The following is a 17,807-nucleotide window of genomic DNA, read 5'->3' as shown; positions in this document are numbered from 1 at the left end:
AAAAGGCCACTTTGGAGTAAATGAAAAAGAATGTGTAATAAGCTTGGGAAGGTGGGCCAAGGCCAGATGGTGAAGGGCTTTCTGTGCCAAAAAGAGAGGGTTTTGACATTTGATTCCAAGGGCAAAGGAAGCTGTCAGCTTCCTGAACAGGGATGTGTATTTTAGGAAAATCATTTTCGGGGCAGCTAGGTGGCACAGTGGATAGAGCGCTGGCCCTGGAGTCAGGAGGACCTGAGTTCAAATGTGGCCTCAGACACTTGACACTTAATAGCTGTGTGACCCTGGGCAAGTCACTTAACCCCATTACCTAGCCAAAAAGAAAATCACTTTGGCAGCTGTATAGATTGGTGGGGGAGAATGGAGGCAGAGAGACCAATTAGGCTACTTCAATTAGTCCCAATGAGAGCTAAGACCTGAGTTCTAGTGTGATTTCTAACACACACTAGTTGTGTCTGCCTGGACAAGTCACTTGATTTCTTAGTACCTCCAAGCTAGGTATTGGCGATACAAAGACAAAATGGGACAACCTGGCTAAGCATAATCTGCCTCCTTCCTGCCTTTATACCTTATTCCCTTCCATGTAATCTGTCATCCAGCTTACTCGTTCTTCCTCTCTCAGGACACTTATCCACTGGACTCTGGACATTTTCTGTGGCCGTCCTCATGCCTGGAATTCTCTCTCATCTTTCTCTCCTGGCTTCCTTCAAGTCTCAGCTAAGGTCCCACCTTCTGCAAAAAGCCTTTCTCCATTCTCCTTAGTTTTAGTGCCTTCTGTCTGAGATTACTCCCAGTTTATCCTGTATGTATCTTGTTTGTACATAGTTGTTTGCATGTTGTCCCCCCATGATACTGTGAGCTCCTGGAGAAAAGAGACTGCATTTTAAAACTTTTTGATTTCCACCTTTCTTTGTATCTGTACTATTTAGCACAGTGCCTGGCATACAGTAAGCACTTAATAAATGTTGCTTCACTCAAGGAGGTTACATTCTAACAGGAGAGGAGAGATAACATGCAAAATATATACAAATAAATAGAAGTTAATTTGTTGGAGAAGGCACTAGCTGTGAAGTCTAGATGAGGCTTCAAAAGAGATAAGCACAAAGGAGAGGTCAAGAAAAAGTACTACGAAGAGGGGAAAAAAAAGACCTCCCAGTGCTCCCAAACACTATATATAGAACTAACAGCTGGGAAGGGCTGTGGGAAGACAATGAGCCACAGATGAGCTCCAGATCAGTACCAATGGAGAGAGTCCTCACAATGGGAGTTCCTTATACTGTTGAAATCAAACATCCATACTGATTGCCCATTCCTCCAAAATACATAAGTATGTTTAGGGTTCAGCATGTTTCTGTTTTGTTCCATTTTGTGGTTAATCAAGTCAGTAAGTATTAAGTACCTATTCTATGGAAGCTACATGGCATCACAGTGCACAGAGCATCAGGCCTGGAGTCCAGAGGACTCATCTTGAATTCAAATCTGGCCTGAGATATTAGCTATGTGACCCAGGGTACATCACTCAACGCTGTTTGCCTCAGTTTTCTCATCTGTAAAAGGAACCGGAGAAGGAAATGGCAAACCACTCCAGTATCTCTGCTAAGAAAAACTCCAATGGGGTCACAAAGAGTTGGACGGGACTGAATCAACTGAATATATATACATACATATATGTATATGTGTATATGTATGTATATACTAAGTACTTATGGACATAAACAAAGGCAAAAAACCGCTGTCAGCCTCAGCCCTCAAAGAGCTCACAATCTAGTGGGAGAGATAAGATGAAAACAAACACGATTTATTAGGATAAATTGGAGGGGAAAAGCCGGAAGGGACTGGGAAAGGCTTCTTGCGGAAAGTGGGACTTCACTTGACAAGCATTTGTTACACCGGGGTTCAGATCCCTCTTCTGTTAGTACCTTTGTAACCCTGGGCAAGTCAGTTCACCTCCCTAGGCCTCAGTTTCCCCATCTATAAAATGAGGGATTTGGACTGGATGGATTCTGAAGTCAGCTCCATGAGCCTATATGCCAGAGAATACACTGAGCACTCGGAATACAAGTACAAAGAATGAAACAATCCCTACTTACACAGATAAAATGAGGAAATATTTGTGAAGCGCTTGAAGTGCCTGGTATATGTTTTTCAGTTGTGTCTGACTCTTCATGACCCCAGTTGGGGTTTTCTTGGCAGAAATACTGGAGTGGTTTGCCATTTCCTTTTCCAGCTCATTTGACAGATGAGGAAACTGAGGTAAACAGGGTTAAGTGACTTGCTCAGGGTCACACAGTTAATAATTGCCTGAGGCCAGATCAGAACTCAGGAAGATGAGTCTTCCTGACTTCAGGGCCAGCACTCTATCTACTGTACCACCTACATGCCCTTCCTGGGACATAGTAGATGCTTCATCAATGCTTATTCCCTGTGTTCTAGTGGGGGACACAAACATATAAAATATAAACTGTATAACTATAAATTGAATAAATATAAATATATAAAAAAGGAGTGAAATAGAAGTGCAAGAGAAGGGGCTAATATTCGGAGCAACCAGGAAGGCCTCTGGTTCAGAGGAGAGGCTCCATGGGGCCTTCTAAAGGCTGAACTGTTTCATTCTTCTCCATAGATTCCAAGACCAAAGTAGCAGAAACAAAATAACCAGAGAACTTGGGCTGGAGAAATCTTTTGCTCCTGCCATGCAAATGATTAAGGCTTGAGAGTCTTTCTTGAAGGAGCCCTCTAATAAATCTAAACCGTGTCGGGCTAATGTATCTGTACTGGTTGGTGCAGACAAAAAAAATTTTTTTTTTTAATTTTTTTAATGTGGTAGGAGCTTGGAAATCCTCCCCTGCCTGGCCCCTGCGGTTAGAGACTGAGATCTGAGATCTGGAGGGAAGGCGGGCAAGTGGACGTTGGGGCTTCGATGGCTATACAATAACTCCTTTGGAGAGCCAAAAAAAAAAAAAAAAAAAGCGTGGGGAGAAAGAAAGAAAAGGCCAGGTTGCTGCCCTGAGGAGAGCAGCTTTTGTATTTCTGCCGTGTGTGTTTGGTCTCTGTGGCAACGGGAGACTCATGGCTCCATGGAGTAGCCCCAAGGCCTGGATGCAGCCAGTCAGGACTGGGAGTCTGGTTTCCTGGTCCAATGGGAAGTGCAGATGGGCGGGGAGAAGAGTTTGTCTCACTGCAGGAGGGGATTGGGGGCTGGGATAAGGGGACCAAGATGCAAAGATCCACTCTCAGTTGGAGGGCCAATAGTGCCAGACCCTGGAGCTCCCCAGGGGCCGATGGGAGCCTGAGCCTGAGCCAGGGGGAGGGGAGGCTAAGCCATCCCAGCAGGTTTCCCGTGGGAGCCACGTGCTGCTATAGATGGAGCTACTACCTGGTCCAGAGCCCACCACTGAAGGGGCTGGGCAGCTCCTGGGAGCACTGCCTGTGGCATGATATTGCCCAGGACGAAGAGTGACCAGGCTTCTCCAGATCCTTCTCAATCAGATCAGAGGGCAGGAGTGGCTGGAAACCGAGAGCCCCCGATACAGATAAACTGGGACTGATGCCCGTGTTGGCCCAGCCTGGCCAGTGCTGCTGGCTGCCTCCAGGTTCGCTCTTGGGGTCAATGCCTTCACCCACTATCCCACTGACCTGCATAAAAATTACCCAGCCCCAGATCTCCATGGACACCAACATTCTCGCCATCGCCATTGCCACAGGTGAGTACTAGCTAGGCACCTAGCAGTTTCTCCTGTCCCCCCAGGCAGACTCCTTTGCCCCTAGTCCTGAGAGGTGAACCCAGCCCCTTCACTCCAAGTGGTAGAGTATGGAACAGCTGGGCCACAGGCCCCTATTCCGAGTCACCTTTTGTTCAAAGAACTCTGACAGGATGGGCTGCGGGTGAGGGGTCCCCTTTCTCCTTGGGGTTGGAAGTGGTGGGTGAAAAGATGGAAGGGGCAGAAAGCTAAGTATTACATTTTAGGGCAGATAGTAATAAATTGGAATGTGTCCAAAAGAAGATGGGGAGTGAAATAGAAACTATGTCCCATGATGAAGGTGCTGAGGATGGTTAACCTGGAGGAGAAACTTAGGGAGAATGTGATGGGGATCTTCAAATTGCTATCATTCAGCACAGCAATTAAGATGATTCTGTGGTTCTTTGAACGCAGATTTTGGCTCCATACAAAAACTTTCTCATAACAAAAACTGTTTGATAACGGCATCAGCTGCCTTAGATCATGGATTCAAAATCAGAAGGGATCTTAGAGTTCTAGTCCAAGCCTTTCATTTAAAATGTGAAGAAACCAGGTCCTACAAGAGCTAAGTGACTTGCCTAAGGTCACAGAGCCAGAATTTGAACCCAAGTCTTTTCAATAGGTCTGGTGACGTTTTCATTTCAACACAGTGGTAGTTAGTTCCCCATCCTGAAAATGTTCAAGCTGAGGACAAATGCTGACCCCTCTGAGTATGCTGCAGACAGGATCTTGCTTGTCTAGAAAGCTGAAGTAGATGACCCTTTTCAGTGCTAAGAATTCTATGAAATCTAGAAGTCACTTGGAGTCACGAAGTCCCAGGGTGGAATCTTCTCTCAGACGCTTCTTTTCTGTGTGCCATAGGCAAGTTGCTAAATTGCTAGATCTGAGTTTTCTCATGTTTAAAATGTGGATAACAGCATCTAACTCACAGGGTTGCTGTATGTATAAAATGCCTGGCAAACTTACAGTGCTAAATGTTAGCTATTATTATTAGGGTCCCCTAGGGTACCTACATCAGGTCTTTGGGTTTACCTGAAAGGACTCCTAGGTTCTCAGCTTTACCACTGATCCTTGGGGTGGCCCTGGGACAAGTTCCTCCTCAGCTTCTTTGTAAAGTGGAATGATATCACCAGTATGCACACATCTCTCCCAGGGCTGACAGGGGAAGGGGTATGTCATCATCTCAGAACTAGAAGGAATCAGAGTCCCACCCCCTAACTGACCACATAGTTATCCCAAACTTCCCTGCTCTCAGAAGCAAGGAGTCATATACGATGCATGTTTCCAACGTCAATTATGTAATCAGAAACAGGAAGCCCAGAGCTTGTCCCTTTTCTGCCTCAGTTTCCATAGTAGAAACAGGATATTCCCTCAGCCAAGCCATGCCACCAAAGACATGTGGGGGAGACTCCCTTCTTAGGGGGGACAGGGAAGGGTGGGTCTGAGGTTGACTGATGCTGGCTACTCCCCACAGCCCTTGGGGGAAGAGCTAGGAAGGTTCAGGAGGCTGGGCCCCTGACTGTGCCTTGGTGTGGTGGTGGGTAGTGTCATCCTTCGTGTTTGTCCTGGCCATCTTGCTGCTGCTGCTCTACCAGCGGGAACCCCGGTGCTGCCAGTTCCTCTGCTCCTGCCGCTTCTTCCAGGGTCCTAGCCAGTGTGTGAGTACTTCCCCTCCCTTTCCCAGGCCTGCCTCTGCCTCCTTGCCATGACATCCCTGCACCATGCATGTACACGGTAGACATTCTTGGGGGCCAGCGCTTTCTTTTCAGAGAAGCAAAGGACATTTTCCAGTCCTGCCTCCAACGAACACCCCTTCTTTCCAGAGCTTTTAGCGTAGACTCTCTAAGGCTGGGGCTGCATAGCCCCCAAGTCAGTAACAGTGGGTTGGGGAAGGGTTAACTGCCTCTGAGCCCTCCCCCACTCCCATCATTGTCCAGAGCTAAGCCAAAGAGCCCTTCTCAGTGAAGACAATGCTTTTTCCCACTCTCTTAGCAACAGGGCACTCTCACTTTCTCTAGCTTGGAGGGGAAAACCCAGGGTCCCCTACTTCAGAAGCAGACAAAGGATGGGGAAAATCAGAATGGAGGAAGCTAAGGAGACAGTCCTTAGGGATACAGACACCATAAGCATTAGCAGATTGTCCAAACTTCTGTACCACAGCTTCCCCTAGATTCTGACCTGGCAAGACAGAGGGGATTATTTCTCTAAAGGGCCAGCAGGGCGTGAAGGAACGGAAACTTTCTCCAGCCAAGTGGGTTTTAGAAAAGCTAAGGATCTGAGGTTTCGACTTAGTAGAATGGGTTGGGGGTGAGGGGAGGAAAGAAATGTGAAGCTCCCAAGAAGGACCTGGGCCTCTGTCCAGGAGTCAGGCAGGTGCTTACTGACCTGGGGAACCTGGAGCTGGGTGAGGGTGAGGTGGCTCACCTTTGGTCCTTCTCCCCTAGGACTGTCCCCCTCCCTACTTTAGCAATAACCAGGACTTGGTGGGACCCCCAGCCAGATCCCAGCCATCAGAGAGGATGAGAACTAGAATGCAGGTGAGTTGCTTCTGTTCCAAATGAGAGAATGAAGGTGAGACTTTTGTGTAGAGAAATCAGAACAAAGAACTCAAAATTGGAGGATAGAAGAAGGGAATGGGCTGTGAGAAACTGGAAATATTTGTGGGGGAAAGAGGATCCTTAGATAGATCAAAAGGAATGGAAACTTGGGACACAAAACCCAAGGACAATGCTCCGGAAAGGAATCCACACAATGGCTAATGGGTATGCTTGCTCTGTCCCCTTCCTGGAAAGAGAGGGTCACTAGATATTGTTGATTACAGGGGCATTTCCAGAGTGATGAAATATTCTGCGTGGGACTGCCCAACAACTACCAGCTACCCCCCTGGCGCCCCCCACATCTTCCCAGCTATGAGAGTGTGCGAAAGAAGGACCGGCAGCAACAGATCCACCGGCTGATTGCACATCGTTTTGGACTATGGGCCTGCAGAGAGGTGCTCCTGTCTTAACAATCACTTCTTTAGGGTTTCCAAGAAGTCACCCCTAACCCTCAACCAGTCCCTCTTCACCCTCAGCTTACAAAGCTCCCTCATTTGAGTCACTGTTGGAGGACACCCACAACTCAACTATATCACTGGGGTAGAGGAGGATGGGTTTTCTTCCACTGAGGGAAGGACAACCCCGAGAAACAGGCTTCTGCAGAGAGGGGTTGCTTTGGGAGACAATGGCTCAAACCCAACTTGCTTCTACAAAGGGCCAGAACTTCTTCCAGGGGGAAAAGGAAGCTGAATGGAGAGGCCAGGGGGTGGGAGAAGTGCAGAAACCAGAGTTTGGGGAAGCTTCCCCCTCTCTACTTTTTAACAGAGCTGACATCTCTCTTCTTTCACCAGCTTCCACCAACCTATGAGGAATCCCTGGGACCGCTCCCCGAGGTGCCCCCCAGTTCTGGTTCTGCCCACCCATTCCAGAGAACAACTGCCTTCCCTACTCAGAGGAACACTGCAGTGTAGGAGCATGCAAGCAGCCTCCTCCTGGCCACCTCCTTATCCCAGACCAACCCAGGCAGCAGAGGTGGTACCAAGCTGCCACTAGAGGGAGGCCTCTGCCAGACTCCAATTGTGCTAGATGCCCTTTGGTGCCTTCAAGACAGTGCTATGGGAGGATCTCACTGATAACACATCTTTGGGGACTGCCCTCTGTGGCCATCCCACCCTCCCTGAAATTTCTGGTCCTCTATCCTAGAAAGCTCCCTCCATTGTTTGCAAGGAAGTGATGGGCCTACATTACTGCCCATAAGCACAAAGGGTAAAGTGAATTACAGAGAGGGGAGTCTTATTCAAGGCCCACAGAAAAAATAAGAAAACGATTTATAACTGGATCTCGGGAGTCCTAGCCTTTCCTGTTCCAGCTTCCTGGGGCTTCTGGAATGAACAGAAATGAAATCTTTATTCTGGTCTTAGAAAGAACTCTTGGTCTCTTCAGGCCTCTCTGCTCGGAAATAGCCAATCAAAGAGGGACCACAGGCACCAGGTAAATCACTGCACATGCCACACCAGACAGAGGCTGGCAGGGGGACGTCTCTTCTCCCACACAGAGTACAGCAAATGCTACAGACGACTGGAATGGGTAAACGCACTTTCTATCCTGACCCTCAATTTTAATGAACCTGGGCCTAAGCTACGAAGCAGCTTTTAACCCTGTTTGAATTCCATTTCCATACGATATATTCTCAAAGCCAAGTTTCCTTACTGTCGTTTACAGTATTAGCGACAAAGGTGTGAAAGGAATGTGTCTGAAACACTCACTGTGACAGCTTTGGGTGTTATCTAGTTCACCAAAATCAACCCAAAGGTCCAGCATTCCCTTGGAAGCCAAAAGCTCAGTACTTGCTGATTTACAGTCAGACTTTTCTCTGCTTCTTCTACTATAAACTCTTCCAGGTCATAACAGAGGAAAAAATGAAAAGAAAAGAGGGCATCTCTAGGGTTCCACTGTGTGAAGTTGGGGTACATTAAGGAACTCAACAAATGTCATCACTCACCACTTAAGAATTAAAGTCCTCTGTCCATCCAGCCCTGCCCAAAATTATTTTCCAAATGACATAAACTCATGGTTTGAACTAATTTTATTTTGGACCTCAGGTATGTCCACCTCATTACCCCTTAGGTGGTTGCTTCACATAGTCTCTTCTGTGTTCACGGTCAACCAAACCAACTCTCTCAGGGAGACCTGCCTCCACCCTGATTCCTTGGCATCTGGCTCAATCTTCTGGCACTCTGGCTCTAGTTTTCAACCAATGACATGGCCAGGAGGCTTAGAGCATAGCCACCAATTTGAAGGTGCCCACAGGCTTGGCAGGGACAACATGGACAAAAGTCTTGTAGAGCACAGCACCCTTGGGCAGCTGGGTGACCAAGTCTACACCTTCAGGACTGCTGGGATTGGGCACATATACCTCCTTTGTGTAGCGGACAATGCCCTCTTCCAGGGCATATAGACACTTGTTCTTACCCAGTCCTACCTGGAACACACAAAAATCTTATCAGCTGGTTAGCTAGGATGTCCCTGAACAAATGAAAAAGTGCTGGGGCTTCAGGGAATGCCTTCCATAATGATCCTATTCACTGGAAGCAGCCTCTAGGATGAGGATAGGGAAAGACTAAAGAGTTAGGCAGTTCAACCTTGGGTTCTTTTTTCTAAACTTTTTTGCCTAAACTTCTTTGCCTTCTACTGCCTTGCCATTGATTCTGTGATGGAGAGGGCAAGGACGCCTCCAATGGTGTGACAGACGCACCAAGAGCTGGGTTTGTAAAGTGTGTTCAATTCCCTTGGGAAATAAAAGGTTCCAAGGAGCTGCTAACTCTCAAAAGACACCCAGTTTCTCCTCCAACAATATCTCTGCCTGAGCCTAGGACAGCCTAGCTCATACTTTGGGATGGACAGGAAAACTAATTAATCAGGGGTAAACTCTGAACTCAAGTAGGGAAAGCTGGTCCAATGAACAAAAGGAGAGGGCCAAAGGGCAACTCACATGAGCTCCTGGATGCCAGCGGAACTGGCGCTGAGTCCCAATGATGTTGCCAGCATGAACATATTGACCTAAAACAGAGAGATTTCAGTAGGGGCTTCTGAAATACTGACCCAGCCAGGAGGAATGGTTACAAGGGGCATCAATTCAGACTTCTAAGGAACAATGATGAATCCTTATAGAATGGCCCAAATGCTTTAAACCAGCTTCTGAACCTGCCACTGAAGACTCCTGCCACACTGTGATATTTATGTACGATGGAAAGAAAGTGAAGTGACTTGAGATCGCTCCCGTGGGGAATCCCTTTCTCCAATCATCTGGCACTGACTCCCATACCTTGCCCAAATTTTCTTGGCTCTTTAACTCAGAGGGAGGCTCCAAAGAGAACCCTCATGTGCTAGGCTCATAGCACAAAGCATGGGGCTTCCACCATTCCCCTTCAGAAAAGCAAGAGGATGGGTAGAGAGGGGACAACCCTAAAATACACACTTACCCTCCAATTTCTTGATGCCATAGTGTTTGCCTGGTGACTTCCCACCAAGGTTTTTTGAGCTACCTCCAGTCTTCTTGGATGCGTATCTAACAGTGGCAGCCATGACCTGAGGGGGAGACAGCCCTGCACTAACTGTAGAGAGATGACAAGAAATGTTATTCAGGGGGAGAGCAACCCAGACAGATCAACTGTCCCTTGAGAAACCACGTCTCAAAGAAGGCATTTACAGTGCTAAGAAGGAGCAGTAGGTGGAGAGGAGGTCTGTGTTAGGAGGCTCAGAAATGGCACCAAACGTGTTAGTTTTCAGGGAGTGTCCTGCAGCCCTTGGCCTGTTCTGGACAGTAGACAACCCATTCCTTGTATTGTCTGGGGGCATAAACACTGGAGGGAGTCTATAAACAGAAGGGAAAAGAAAATAAACACCCTGTGCCCTGGATACATCCAGCCCTGTCAAGGTAGGACACAGACTATTTGAGAATGAGGGAAGAGAGGCAACAGTGCCAATAGGACACCCACAGAGCTACCCACTTTGGCTCCACTGCACCATCCATCTAGAAAACCCTACAACAAAAAACAAATCAACTGCTTTGAAGCTAAAAAGTGTAGTCTGCTCTAAAGAGCCATCATCTCTAACTCTTGGCTATTTCAGACTGCTAGATCCTTGGGCCCTTTCTTCTCCCAATATCTAATATAGGAATTCCTAATCTTTTTGGAATAGCAACACTCTACTTATTAGCCTGACTTTGTGACTCTCCCCCCTCCCATCCCAAATGCTGGTATTTATTTTTAAAATAAAAGTGAGGGGGCAGCTGGGTGGCACAATGGATAGAGCACCAGCCCTGGAGTCAGGAGGACCTGAGTTCAAATCCAGCCTCAGATGCATAACACTTACTAGCTGTGTGACTCTGAGCAAGTCACAACCCCAACTGCCTCACCAAAATAAATAAATAAATAAAAGTCAATTAAAGGTAATTTGTTTTACAAATTTTGCAACACCCTGGATGAAGACCCTTGAGTGTCACAAACTCAAGGTTGGTAATCATTACCTCAGGAATCCGAGAGACAGTTACTGATTATTTAGAAACATATATAGTCTTTTTTTTCCTCAATTACACGTAAAAACAACTTTTAGCTTTCATTTTTTAAAATTTGAGTTCCAAATTCCCTCCCTTCTCTCCTCCTTGAGAAGGCAAGCAAATTGCTATAAATTATACATGTACAGTCATGTAAAACCTATTTCCATATTAGCCAAAACATATGTAGTCTTCAAGGGTCATTTAGAAACTGCAGATAGAAGATCTGGGAACCCTTTGGGTGCCCACGTCTTTTGTAGGGACCTCTGTCTAGGATCTCAAATAACATCAAGTTGTCTATGATAAAAAAGAATTAGAAGAGGGCACCTGGTCCAGTTTGCAGCCATCAGGCTGGTCTAACCCCAAGCTCTCCCGGACAAAGTATGTCTTGGTATAAAGCATATGAGTGTTATAGAACAGAAAACCCTTGCCTCATCGTGAGTAGAACATAGCTTAAGAAGTGAAGTCTACCTTGAAGCTGTGCTTCTTAACCTTCTTTTGTCATGGACTCCCTCTGGCAGTCTAGTGAAGTTTCTAAGGTTCCTTCTAGTACTGGTTCTATGATCCTGTGACCTCTCTGGACCTGGTTTCCTCATCTCTAAGATAAAGGGTTGGGTTATATGGCTCTAAGGCTCTTTTCTAGATCTATGCTCCTATGAATGTCTCTAGAACAAGGGTTCTTAACCTTTTTGCTATCAAGGACTCGTTTGGCAGTCTATGGATCCCTTTGAAGAATGTTTTTAAGTAGAGAAAAATACATTATTACAAAAGAAACCAATGCTATTGAAATATAGTAATCGAAATTTTTTTTGGACCTCTAATTGTGAACTCCTGCCTTAGAGGTTATCTAATACAACCTCTTGATTCTACAATGGAAGAAAATACCTAAAGAACTTAAGTGATATACCCAAGGTCATTCAGGCAGCTAAGCCAAGGTTTAAACCCAAGGTTCTGTTTCTAATTTCAGTGCTGTTTCCAAAGACAGAGGTACACAGTATGTAACCAGGACCCATGAGGCCACAGGGATAAACAAGCTATTTACCAGGAAGGGGTGAAAGGCAGAGATGCCACAGTGAGGCATCAAGAGAGAGAATTCCATCTAGGTAGGACTGTGGAAACTTAAGAGCTAGAAAGGACCTTTGTCTAATCTAAACTTCTACCCTTGTGTAGTAATGCCTTTTATAAAACCCATCTCACTAAGCCTTTGCTTGAATACGTCTTGGGACAGTGAATTCTTTACTTCACAAAAGTTTGTTATTGACTGCTCCACTTGTAAGAAAGCTCTAGTTTTAAAGTTCTATGAGAAAATTCTTCTTTATGTTATGTTATACTATGATAACTCAACCTGCCTCCCTATAAGGTCTATCCTTTAGTCTTTGTTCTGCTTTCTAAAACTATAAACTACTTTGCCTGGTATTCAGGATACTCTACAATCTGGGGGTGGCCTGTCTATCTTTATCATTTAAATACTAAGGGTCACAAACTTTATGGTATAGCAAAACATCACTACTCTCTATCTGTCCCCCACCCATACAAACCGTATATATCCCCAACTTCGTATCTTCCTTCAGCTGTTTCTTATGCCTATAATGTTCCTTAACTTAGGGAAATGAGGTAATGGGTAGCTGTTCTATGGAATCAGGAAGAGACCTGGACTCAAGTTCTGAGGTTTATTGACTGTATGACCCTGGGCATGTCACTTAACCTCTAGGTGTTATAAATTGCAGAGGAGATGCCAATATGCATTGGTATGGTTGGCTGTTGTCCTTCATTCAAGCAGAAAACCAAAATGACATCACTATACTTAAGTCAAGTTACAACGCACCTGACTTTGACTAATCAAACCAACAGGAGCTCAGAATGCTCTACCACAGGCACAAATACTCCATCTGAACATTCATGGTAAATTCTCTAAATTTGCTCATCCTGGGTTTCTCATGGGTCCTGGTATAGGAAGACCCTTACTGGGAACTCCCTTTATGGAGATTTCATTAAAAAAAAATTCCAAACCTACAAAATCTATCTTTTGAAGCCTAAATCACGTAATATCTCCTCTTATTTCTCTCTGTGAATCCCAATTGGATTGCACTCTGGATTTATTACCTAGTACTATTTGCTGTTCCTTTTGGTAACTAGAGAACCCATTAAGTATTGAGACATAATTATCTGTGCTTTATCCAAACTTTATATCTTACTCAGCATTTATCTTAGTATATGCAAAGCACTGTGCTCCACTCTGGGGATACAAAAACAAAAAAGACGGCCCATGTTCTGTCCAGCACAGTACTCTGCACACAGTACGTGCTTAATAAAACTCTGTGATTCTTCCCACCCCTAAGTCTTCTCTTGGACCAAATACCATCAGTTCTTTCAGCTGATCCTGGTATGGCAATATCTCCACTATCCTCACCCTCCCTGTGGACATACTGCACTCTCAGTGTTCTTCCTAAACGTGGAACTGCACAAAACACTCCACACGTGCCCCCGCAACTGCACAACACAGCAGTACTCAAGAGCTCACCCCGTTGGGAAATCAGGAAAGCAACCCCCAAACCCCCTTGCAGCGCAAGCCCCGCCCCCAGTATCAGAAAGGAGGTGGGAAGGGAGGGTCACGTGGGCAGCAGTTTCCCACCCCGGTTGGTCACGTGGTCTACGAACGCGCCCTTCCCAAGGTAGGGAGCGTGACGGGGCCTACACTGATCCCGGCTTCCTCTACCCCTGCCGCGGCTCTCACGGGGCATGACGTCCACAGTAACCCCGTCCTCCCCTTCCCCAGAGGGAGAGCCAAAGCCCGTTACCCGCTCCCCGCGCCATGACGGGGCCCATTTTCTGCGCCAGCAAGGATAGCAGCGCCATCGCTGCCATGGCTACCCTCGGTTCGCCGCCGGCCCCCAAAAGCTTCCGCTTCCGGTAGCGCTGTTTCCGGGTCTCGCGGTATTTCGGCACGTTTGAAGCGGCGGCGCGCGCACGAAACTCAGGAGAGACGCCGCAGGTGAGCGGAGAGGTCGGTGCTGCTGCGCTGTCCCCGCACTCCCAAGCCCCGCTACCCGCAGGCCTGCCAGCTGCACTCGGGGCGGCCGGAGCGAGCGGCACTGGCACTGGGGTCCGCGCCGTGGGGGAAGAAAGCGAGAGGGGCCTTAGAGACCGGCAAAACAAGCATTTGTGAGGCGCCTCCTACGTGCCCGGCATCAGCCTCAGAGCCGGGGCCCCAAGTAGAAGGAATGAAACAATCCCTGCTCACAAAGAGCTTACATTTGAACGGAGGAGATGGCAAGAACGTTATGGATACATACAGCATAAATATATACAGTTCTTAAATACGTATTTGATAGACTTAATTAGCGATACAAAATAATTAAGTAGCCGGTAGTTTAGAAGGGAGGGCACTAGTGGTTGGGTGGGAGTCTTGCAAAGATGGTGCTCGAACTTTTTTTATATTCATCTGAATTTATAGAATAAACTCAAGGAAGAAAAGTATAGTATGATGAATACTGGAAAATGAACTTAGTTTCAAAAGTAAGTTATAACTCAAAACTATTTCTTGTTCATCAACTCTAAACCTTGGGAGTTTGCTAATGATTGTCAAGCCTGTGAAGATATGAGCATAAAAATCATAGATTTAGAAATTGAAAGACACTAAAAGTTGTCTACTCTAATGTCCTCGTTTTAGGTGAGAAAATGTAGGCCAACAAGGTAAAGAGACAATAAATAATTAGGCATACACATGAATGTATGCCTAGGAATACCTCAATATGACATCAGCCTTGCCGTGGTGGGGCTGACTGGAACCTTTAGCCCACCAGAAATGGGGGCAGCTTTCCCAGACTAAAGGATCTTCTCTTTGCTATAATGAATGTTACTGTTATGCTGACTTCTTTCAATCTTCTTTCACATCCCTTCTGCTGCTTCAACAGGTTTATGGCATAGGAAGAAGTAGGTATGACTAGTCACATCTGTAGTCAGCCTGTAGTCTGGGGCCATTCCCAGTGGTATTTTAGGCTGTCCTCACAGGCGTGTTCCATTGACACTTGGCAGTATCTTGAGATCAGGTGGCCTTTCTGTTCCCTTCCTTCCTGCTCCGGGGAGGTTCCTAATCTTCCTCAGGGAATACTGTCACTTGCTGCAGGGGGAAAATTCTCTGGCCACTTTGTTTTGCATGCTGTCTAGCCATGGATCTATCTTTCTTGGATCTATCTTGACTCCCAGAAGCACTTGAACTACATTTTAAAGGAAGGACTCTGAGATACAGGTAAAGAGGGCTTCCAGACAAGGGAGAGGGCCAAGGCAAAGGCACGGAGTCGGGAGATGAAGTGGCATGAGTTAGAAACAGAGAGAATGCTAGTTTTCTGGAATGTAGACTGGAAGGAGAAGGAGCAATGTCATAAGAATTGTCATAGATATGGGCAGAGTAGGAAGGAAGCAAGATCGGAAGATAGCTTTAGAGAGAAAAGCACTAGGAGCTAGAGGGGGCACTGGCAGGAGTGCATCATTATATGCCTTGATTCACTTTCTGAGTAGGGTGTTCCTCAGAGAAGGACTAGTTCTTGGTGGAGCTGTAACTAGAACTCGTGTGTTATAATTCAGTATCCAGTATTCCCTTTCCACTGGAAATCGATTTGCTTCCTGAGAAGAGCACTGGGCAACAAGTAAGAAGCAGCCTGACCTTAGTGGGCAGAGTACTGGACTTAGTTGGAGTTGGGATGATGAGTATTCAAATCCTGTCTCAGACACTTAATTGCTGTGAGACCCTGGGCCAGTCACTTTTCTCCTTCTGTAAATTGAAAGAGTTTTGGTTTAATGGCCAGCATCTCGTAGGCTGAGAACTGGAAGGGACCGTAAAGATCACCTACTCCAAAGGCTGTCATTTAACAAATCGGGGGAAAAACCAAACAAATGAGGAAACAGGTTCAGTGACTTGCTCAAGATTGTACTGGGAATAAATAACCAAACTGGGACTCGAAGCAGAGTCTTTGCACAATGCCAGCCTAACTTCCTGCCTATCCTGTTTGATGTCTGCTCCTGCCTTGTTCCTCCTGATGCCTTCGAGCATAAAGTCACAGGATTTTTTTAAAAGTCGTGTTAATGCTTTTTAAATATTGGTCACTTCTTAATAACTATGTAATGTAATTACATTTAAGCAAAACAGATCAACACTAAGCCAAAAATCATGGGACTTAAAATTATTTTTTAAAAAGATTTAAAAGAACAAAAGAGTCCTTATAACTAACTTCATTTTACGAAGGAAGAGAGTCTATAGAGATAAAGTGACTTACCCAAAGTGATAGAAACAGCAACACAGACAAAATTCAAACTCAAATCTGGTTCAGTGCTCTTTACACTATACTATGTTCATTCATTCTTTAAGGCTTCCACTTTGACCTTCTCCTGATGCCACTAGTTCCCCAAGACAGAAAAAAGTCTACATTGGACAGGTGAGGAAAGTGTTGTGTTAAGTACAAAGTTGTGTGTGGGTCCTGACTCACAGGTGAATGAGTAGGACATGACATTCTGTGTCTCACTCACACTGGTCTCTTTGCAGGGAATATAGCTTGACAGCCTTTTAATGATGGGTCCGAAGAAGCTACCACTGGATACAAGTGAGAGTGACTCTGAGGAGCTGCCAACATTTACATTTCTGAAACAGAAGCCATCTTTGACAAAGAGCGGCCAAGTTGTGGTCCACAGCTCAGATGCGGAGTGTTCCTCTTCTTCTCCTGTTGCTCTCCAAGAGGCCGCCAGAACTGTTTCCCCAGAAGAGCCAGTTACAGTGCTAAGCAGTGAGAGTGAAGAGGGAGAGGAGCTTATTCCGCTGGTGCAGAGACTTCAGTGCAGAACAACATATAGTTTTTCTAAAGCACAAGAATCAAGTCATCAGGACTCAAGCTCCCAAACTAAATGTGCTTTGAGCCATCAGCACAATGAAGGAACAGCAGAAGAATGGAAAGAACAGCCCTTTCCAAAGACCCTTGTTCTCTCTAATTCTTCCTCAGTTAAAGAGGTTTCAAAGAATGACGGGGACGTTGTTGAAGAAGAACCACACAATTATCTTCCAGCCTACTCATCTGTCTTCCCAGTCCAGATTAGAAATGTGTCAGCCACGGAGAAAAGTTCAGTGCTCTCTCCTTCCCCAAAGAGAACTAAGTACGCTCAGAAGGAGAGGGGGAAAGGCTGGCAGGGTCCCCTCCAGACCCAAAGGAAACAGAAAGAAAGTGAGCAGAGACAGCAAGAGAGAGAAAGGAAGAAAGCCCTGGCCAACATGCTAAAAGCACAGAAGCCAGAGGCATGTCTGAAGCACATCACAGTTGTATTAGATCCAGGTACTTTTGCCTTTTCTTAGCTTCATGCTGAATTGCCCACTCTCTTGATCCTATCTTGACAGTGCACTTTGTAATTTGCTGCAGCTCTCTTACAGCTTGATGGTGGTGGTCAGATCCTCAGTGCTCTGCAAGCTATGGAGTGTCACTGTGCGATTGAGGCACAGACCATTCCATGTAGCATCACTTGGAAGAGGAGAGCCAGCCTGTCTCAGGTAAAGGCCTTTCCACAGTTTTTGTAGCTTCCCAGAGTCCCTTGTCATAGATAACTCTCTGTCTTTCAAGTTAGTCTATCACATTTCTCCAGTTTGGGGTCCATCAGGCCTCCTGTTCCCTCTTTTCCTTCCTTTGCTCATTCAGAGAGGTACGGTAGACAGAGAGCTGGCCCATCAGGTAGACCTCATCTCACCTCTGACACTGCCTAGGTGACCTAGGGCAAGTCACTTAACCTCTTAATTAATTTCTCAGTTACCCTGTCAATCTTCTAAGAATGTAATTTAAAGATGAGTTGCTGGTCTACTTTGGTGAAAGTTGTTTGCTGGCCAGATTTGCCTATACTAATGAAATCACAGTTCCAGCCTCTTCAGTAGATGAATCAGTAAGCATTAATCAAGTGCCTACTGTGTGCCAGGCAGTGTATTAAGCAATGGGGATACAAAAGAGT

The 17,807-nt window shown here is 46.0% G+C and overlaps 3 protein-coding genes across 7 annotated transcripts in view; 2 read left to right on the top strand and 1 right to left on the bottom strand.

Moving 5' to 3' along the window:
- Nucleotides 1-3,249: 3,249 nt before the first annotated feature.
- Nucleotides 3,250-7,919, top strand: LOC114049304. The gene is made up of 5 exons (XM_027870561.1): nucleotides 3,250-3,701; nucleotides 5,283-5,395; nucleotides 6,182-6,274; nucleotides 6,559-6,729; nucleotides 7,126-7,919. Exons 1-5 carry the CDS (start codon nucleotides 3,545-3,547, stop codon nucleotides 7,243-7,245), a joined length of 654 nt encoding a protein of 217 aa, XP_027726362.1. The 5' UTR covers nucleotides 3,250-3,544; the 3' UTR covers nucleotides 7,246-7,919.
- A 423-nt stretch (nucleotides 7,920-8,342) lies between these two features.
- Nucleotides 8,343-13,727, bottom strand: MRPL27 (mitochondrial ribosomal protein L27). Its single transcript, XM_027870562.1, has 4 exons — nucleotides 13,628-13,727; nucleotides 9,757-9,888; nucleotides 9,267-9,334; nucleotides 8,343-8,756 (listed from the first exon to the last, which is right to left on the bottom strand). The coding sequence occupies exons 1-4, from the start codon at nucleotides 13,692-13,694 to the stop codon at nucleotides 8,550-8,552; spliced, it is 474 nt and encodes a 157-aa protein (XP_027726363.1). The 5' UTR covers nucleotides 13,695-13,727; the 3' UTR covers nucleotides 8,343-8,549.
- EME1 (essential meiotic structure-specific endonuclease 1) overlaps nucleotides 13,725-17,807 on the top strand; it is a 9,851-nt gene continuing 5,768 nt past the window's right edge. The window contains exons 1-4 of one of the 5 annotated variants that reach the window (XM_027870556.1): nucleotides 13,725-13,821; nucleotides 16,195-16,261; nucleotides 16,369-17,146; nucleotides 17,231-17,358. In XM_027870556.1, the coding sequence (XP_027726357.1) occupies nucleotides 16,393-17,146; nucleotides 17,231-17,358 (882 nt within the window). In that variant the 5' untranslated portion in view covers nucleotides 13,725-13,821; nucleotides 16,195-16,261; nucleotides 16,369-16,392. Of the gene's footprint in view, nucleotides 13,834-13,968; nucleotides 14,346-15,057; nucleotides 15,079-16,194; nucleotides 16,262-16,368; nucleotides 17,147-17,230; nucleotides 17,359-17,807 lie in introns of those variants that run through there. The other 4 variants (XM_027870557.1, XM_027870555.1, XM_027870558.1 and 1 more) reach the window with 4 other exon arrangements.

Source organism: Vombatus ursinus, unplaced genomic scaffold, assembly GCF_900497805.2.
Source record: "Vombatus ursinus unplaced genomic scaffold, bare-nosed wombat genome assembly UNPS02014797.1, whole genome shotgun sequence".
Classification (NCBI taxonomy): domain Eukaryota; kingdom Metazoa; phylum Chordata; class Mammalia; order Diprotodontia; family Vombatidae; genus Vombatus; species Vombatus ursinus.
This window is presented reverse-complemented; position numbering and strand designations above follow the sequence as displayed.

What these genes read in the sequence shown, in the direction of transcription:
- LOC114049304 (XM_027870561.1), top strand. Translation starts at nt 3,545, where the DNA reads ATGCCCGTGTTGGCCCAGCCTGGCCAGTGCTGCTGGCTGCCTCCAGGT. An exon ending in CGCCATCGCCATTGCCACAG is followed by an intron (nt 3,702 to 5,282) that starts GTGAGTACTAGC and finishes GGTGGTGGGTAG; the next exon opens with TGTCATCCTTCGTGTTTGTC. An exon ending in GGATGAGAACTAGAATGCAG is followed by an intron (nt 6,275 to 6,558) that starts GTGAGTTGCTTC and finishes TGTTGATTACAG; the next exon opens with GGGCATTTCCAGAGTGATGA.
- MRPL27 (XM_027870562.1), bottom strand. Translation starts at nt 13,694, where the DNA reads ATGGCAGCGATGGCGCTGCTATCCTTGCTGGCGCAGAAAATGGGCCCC. An exon ending in CGTCATGGCGCGGGGAGCGG is followed by an intron (nt 9,889 to 13,627) that starts GTAACGGGCTTT and finishes ATCTCTCTACAG; the next exon opens with TTAGTGCAGGGCTGTCTCCC. An exon ending in GCTGGCATCCAGGAGCTCAT is followed by an intron (nt 8,757 to 9,266) that starts GTGAGTTGCCCT and finishes TGTGTGTTCCAG; the next exon opens with GTAGGACTGGGTAAGAACAA.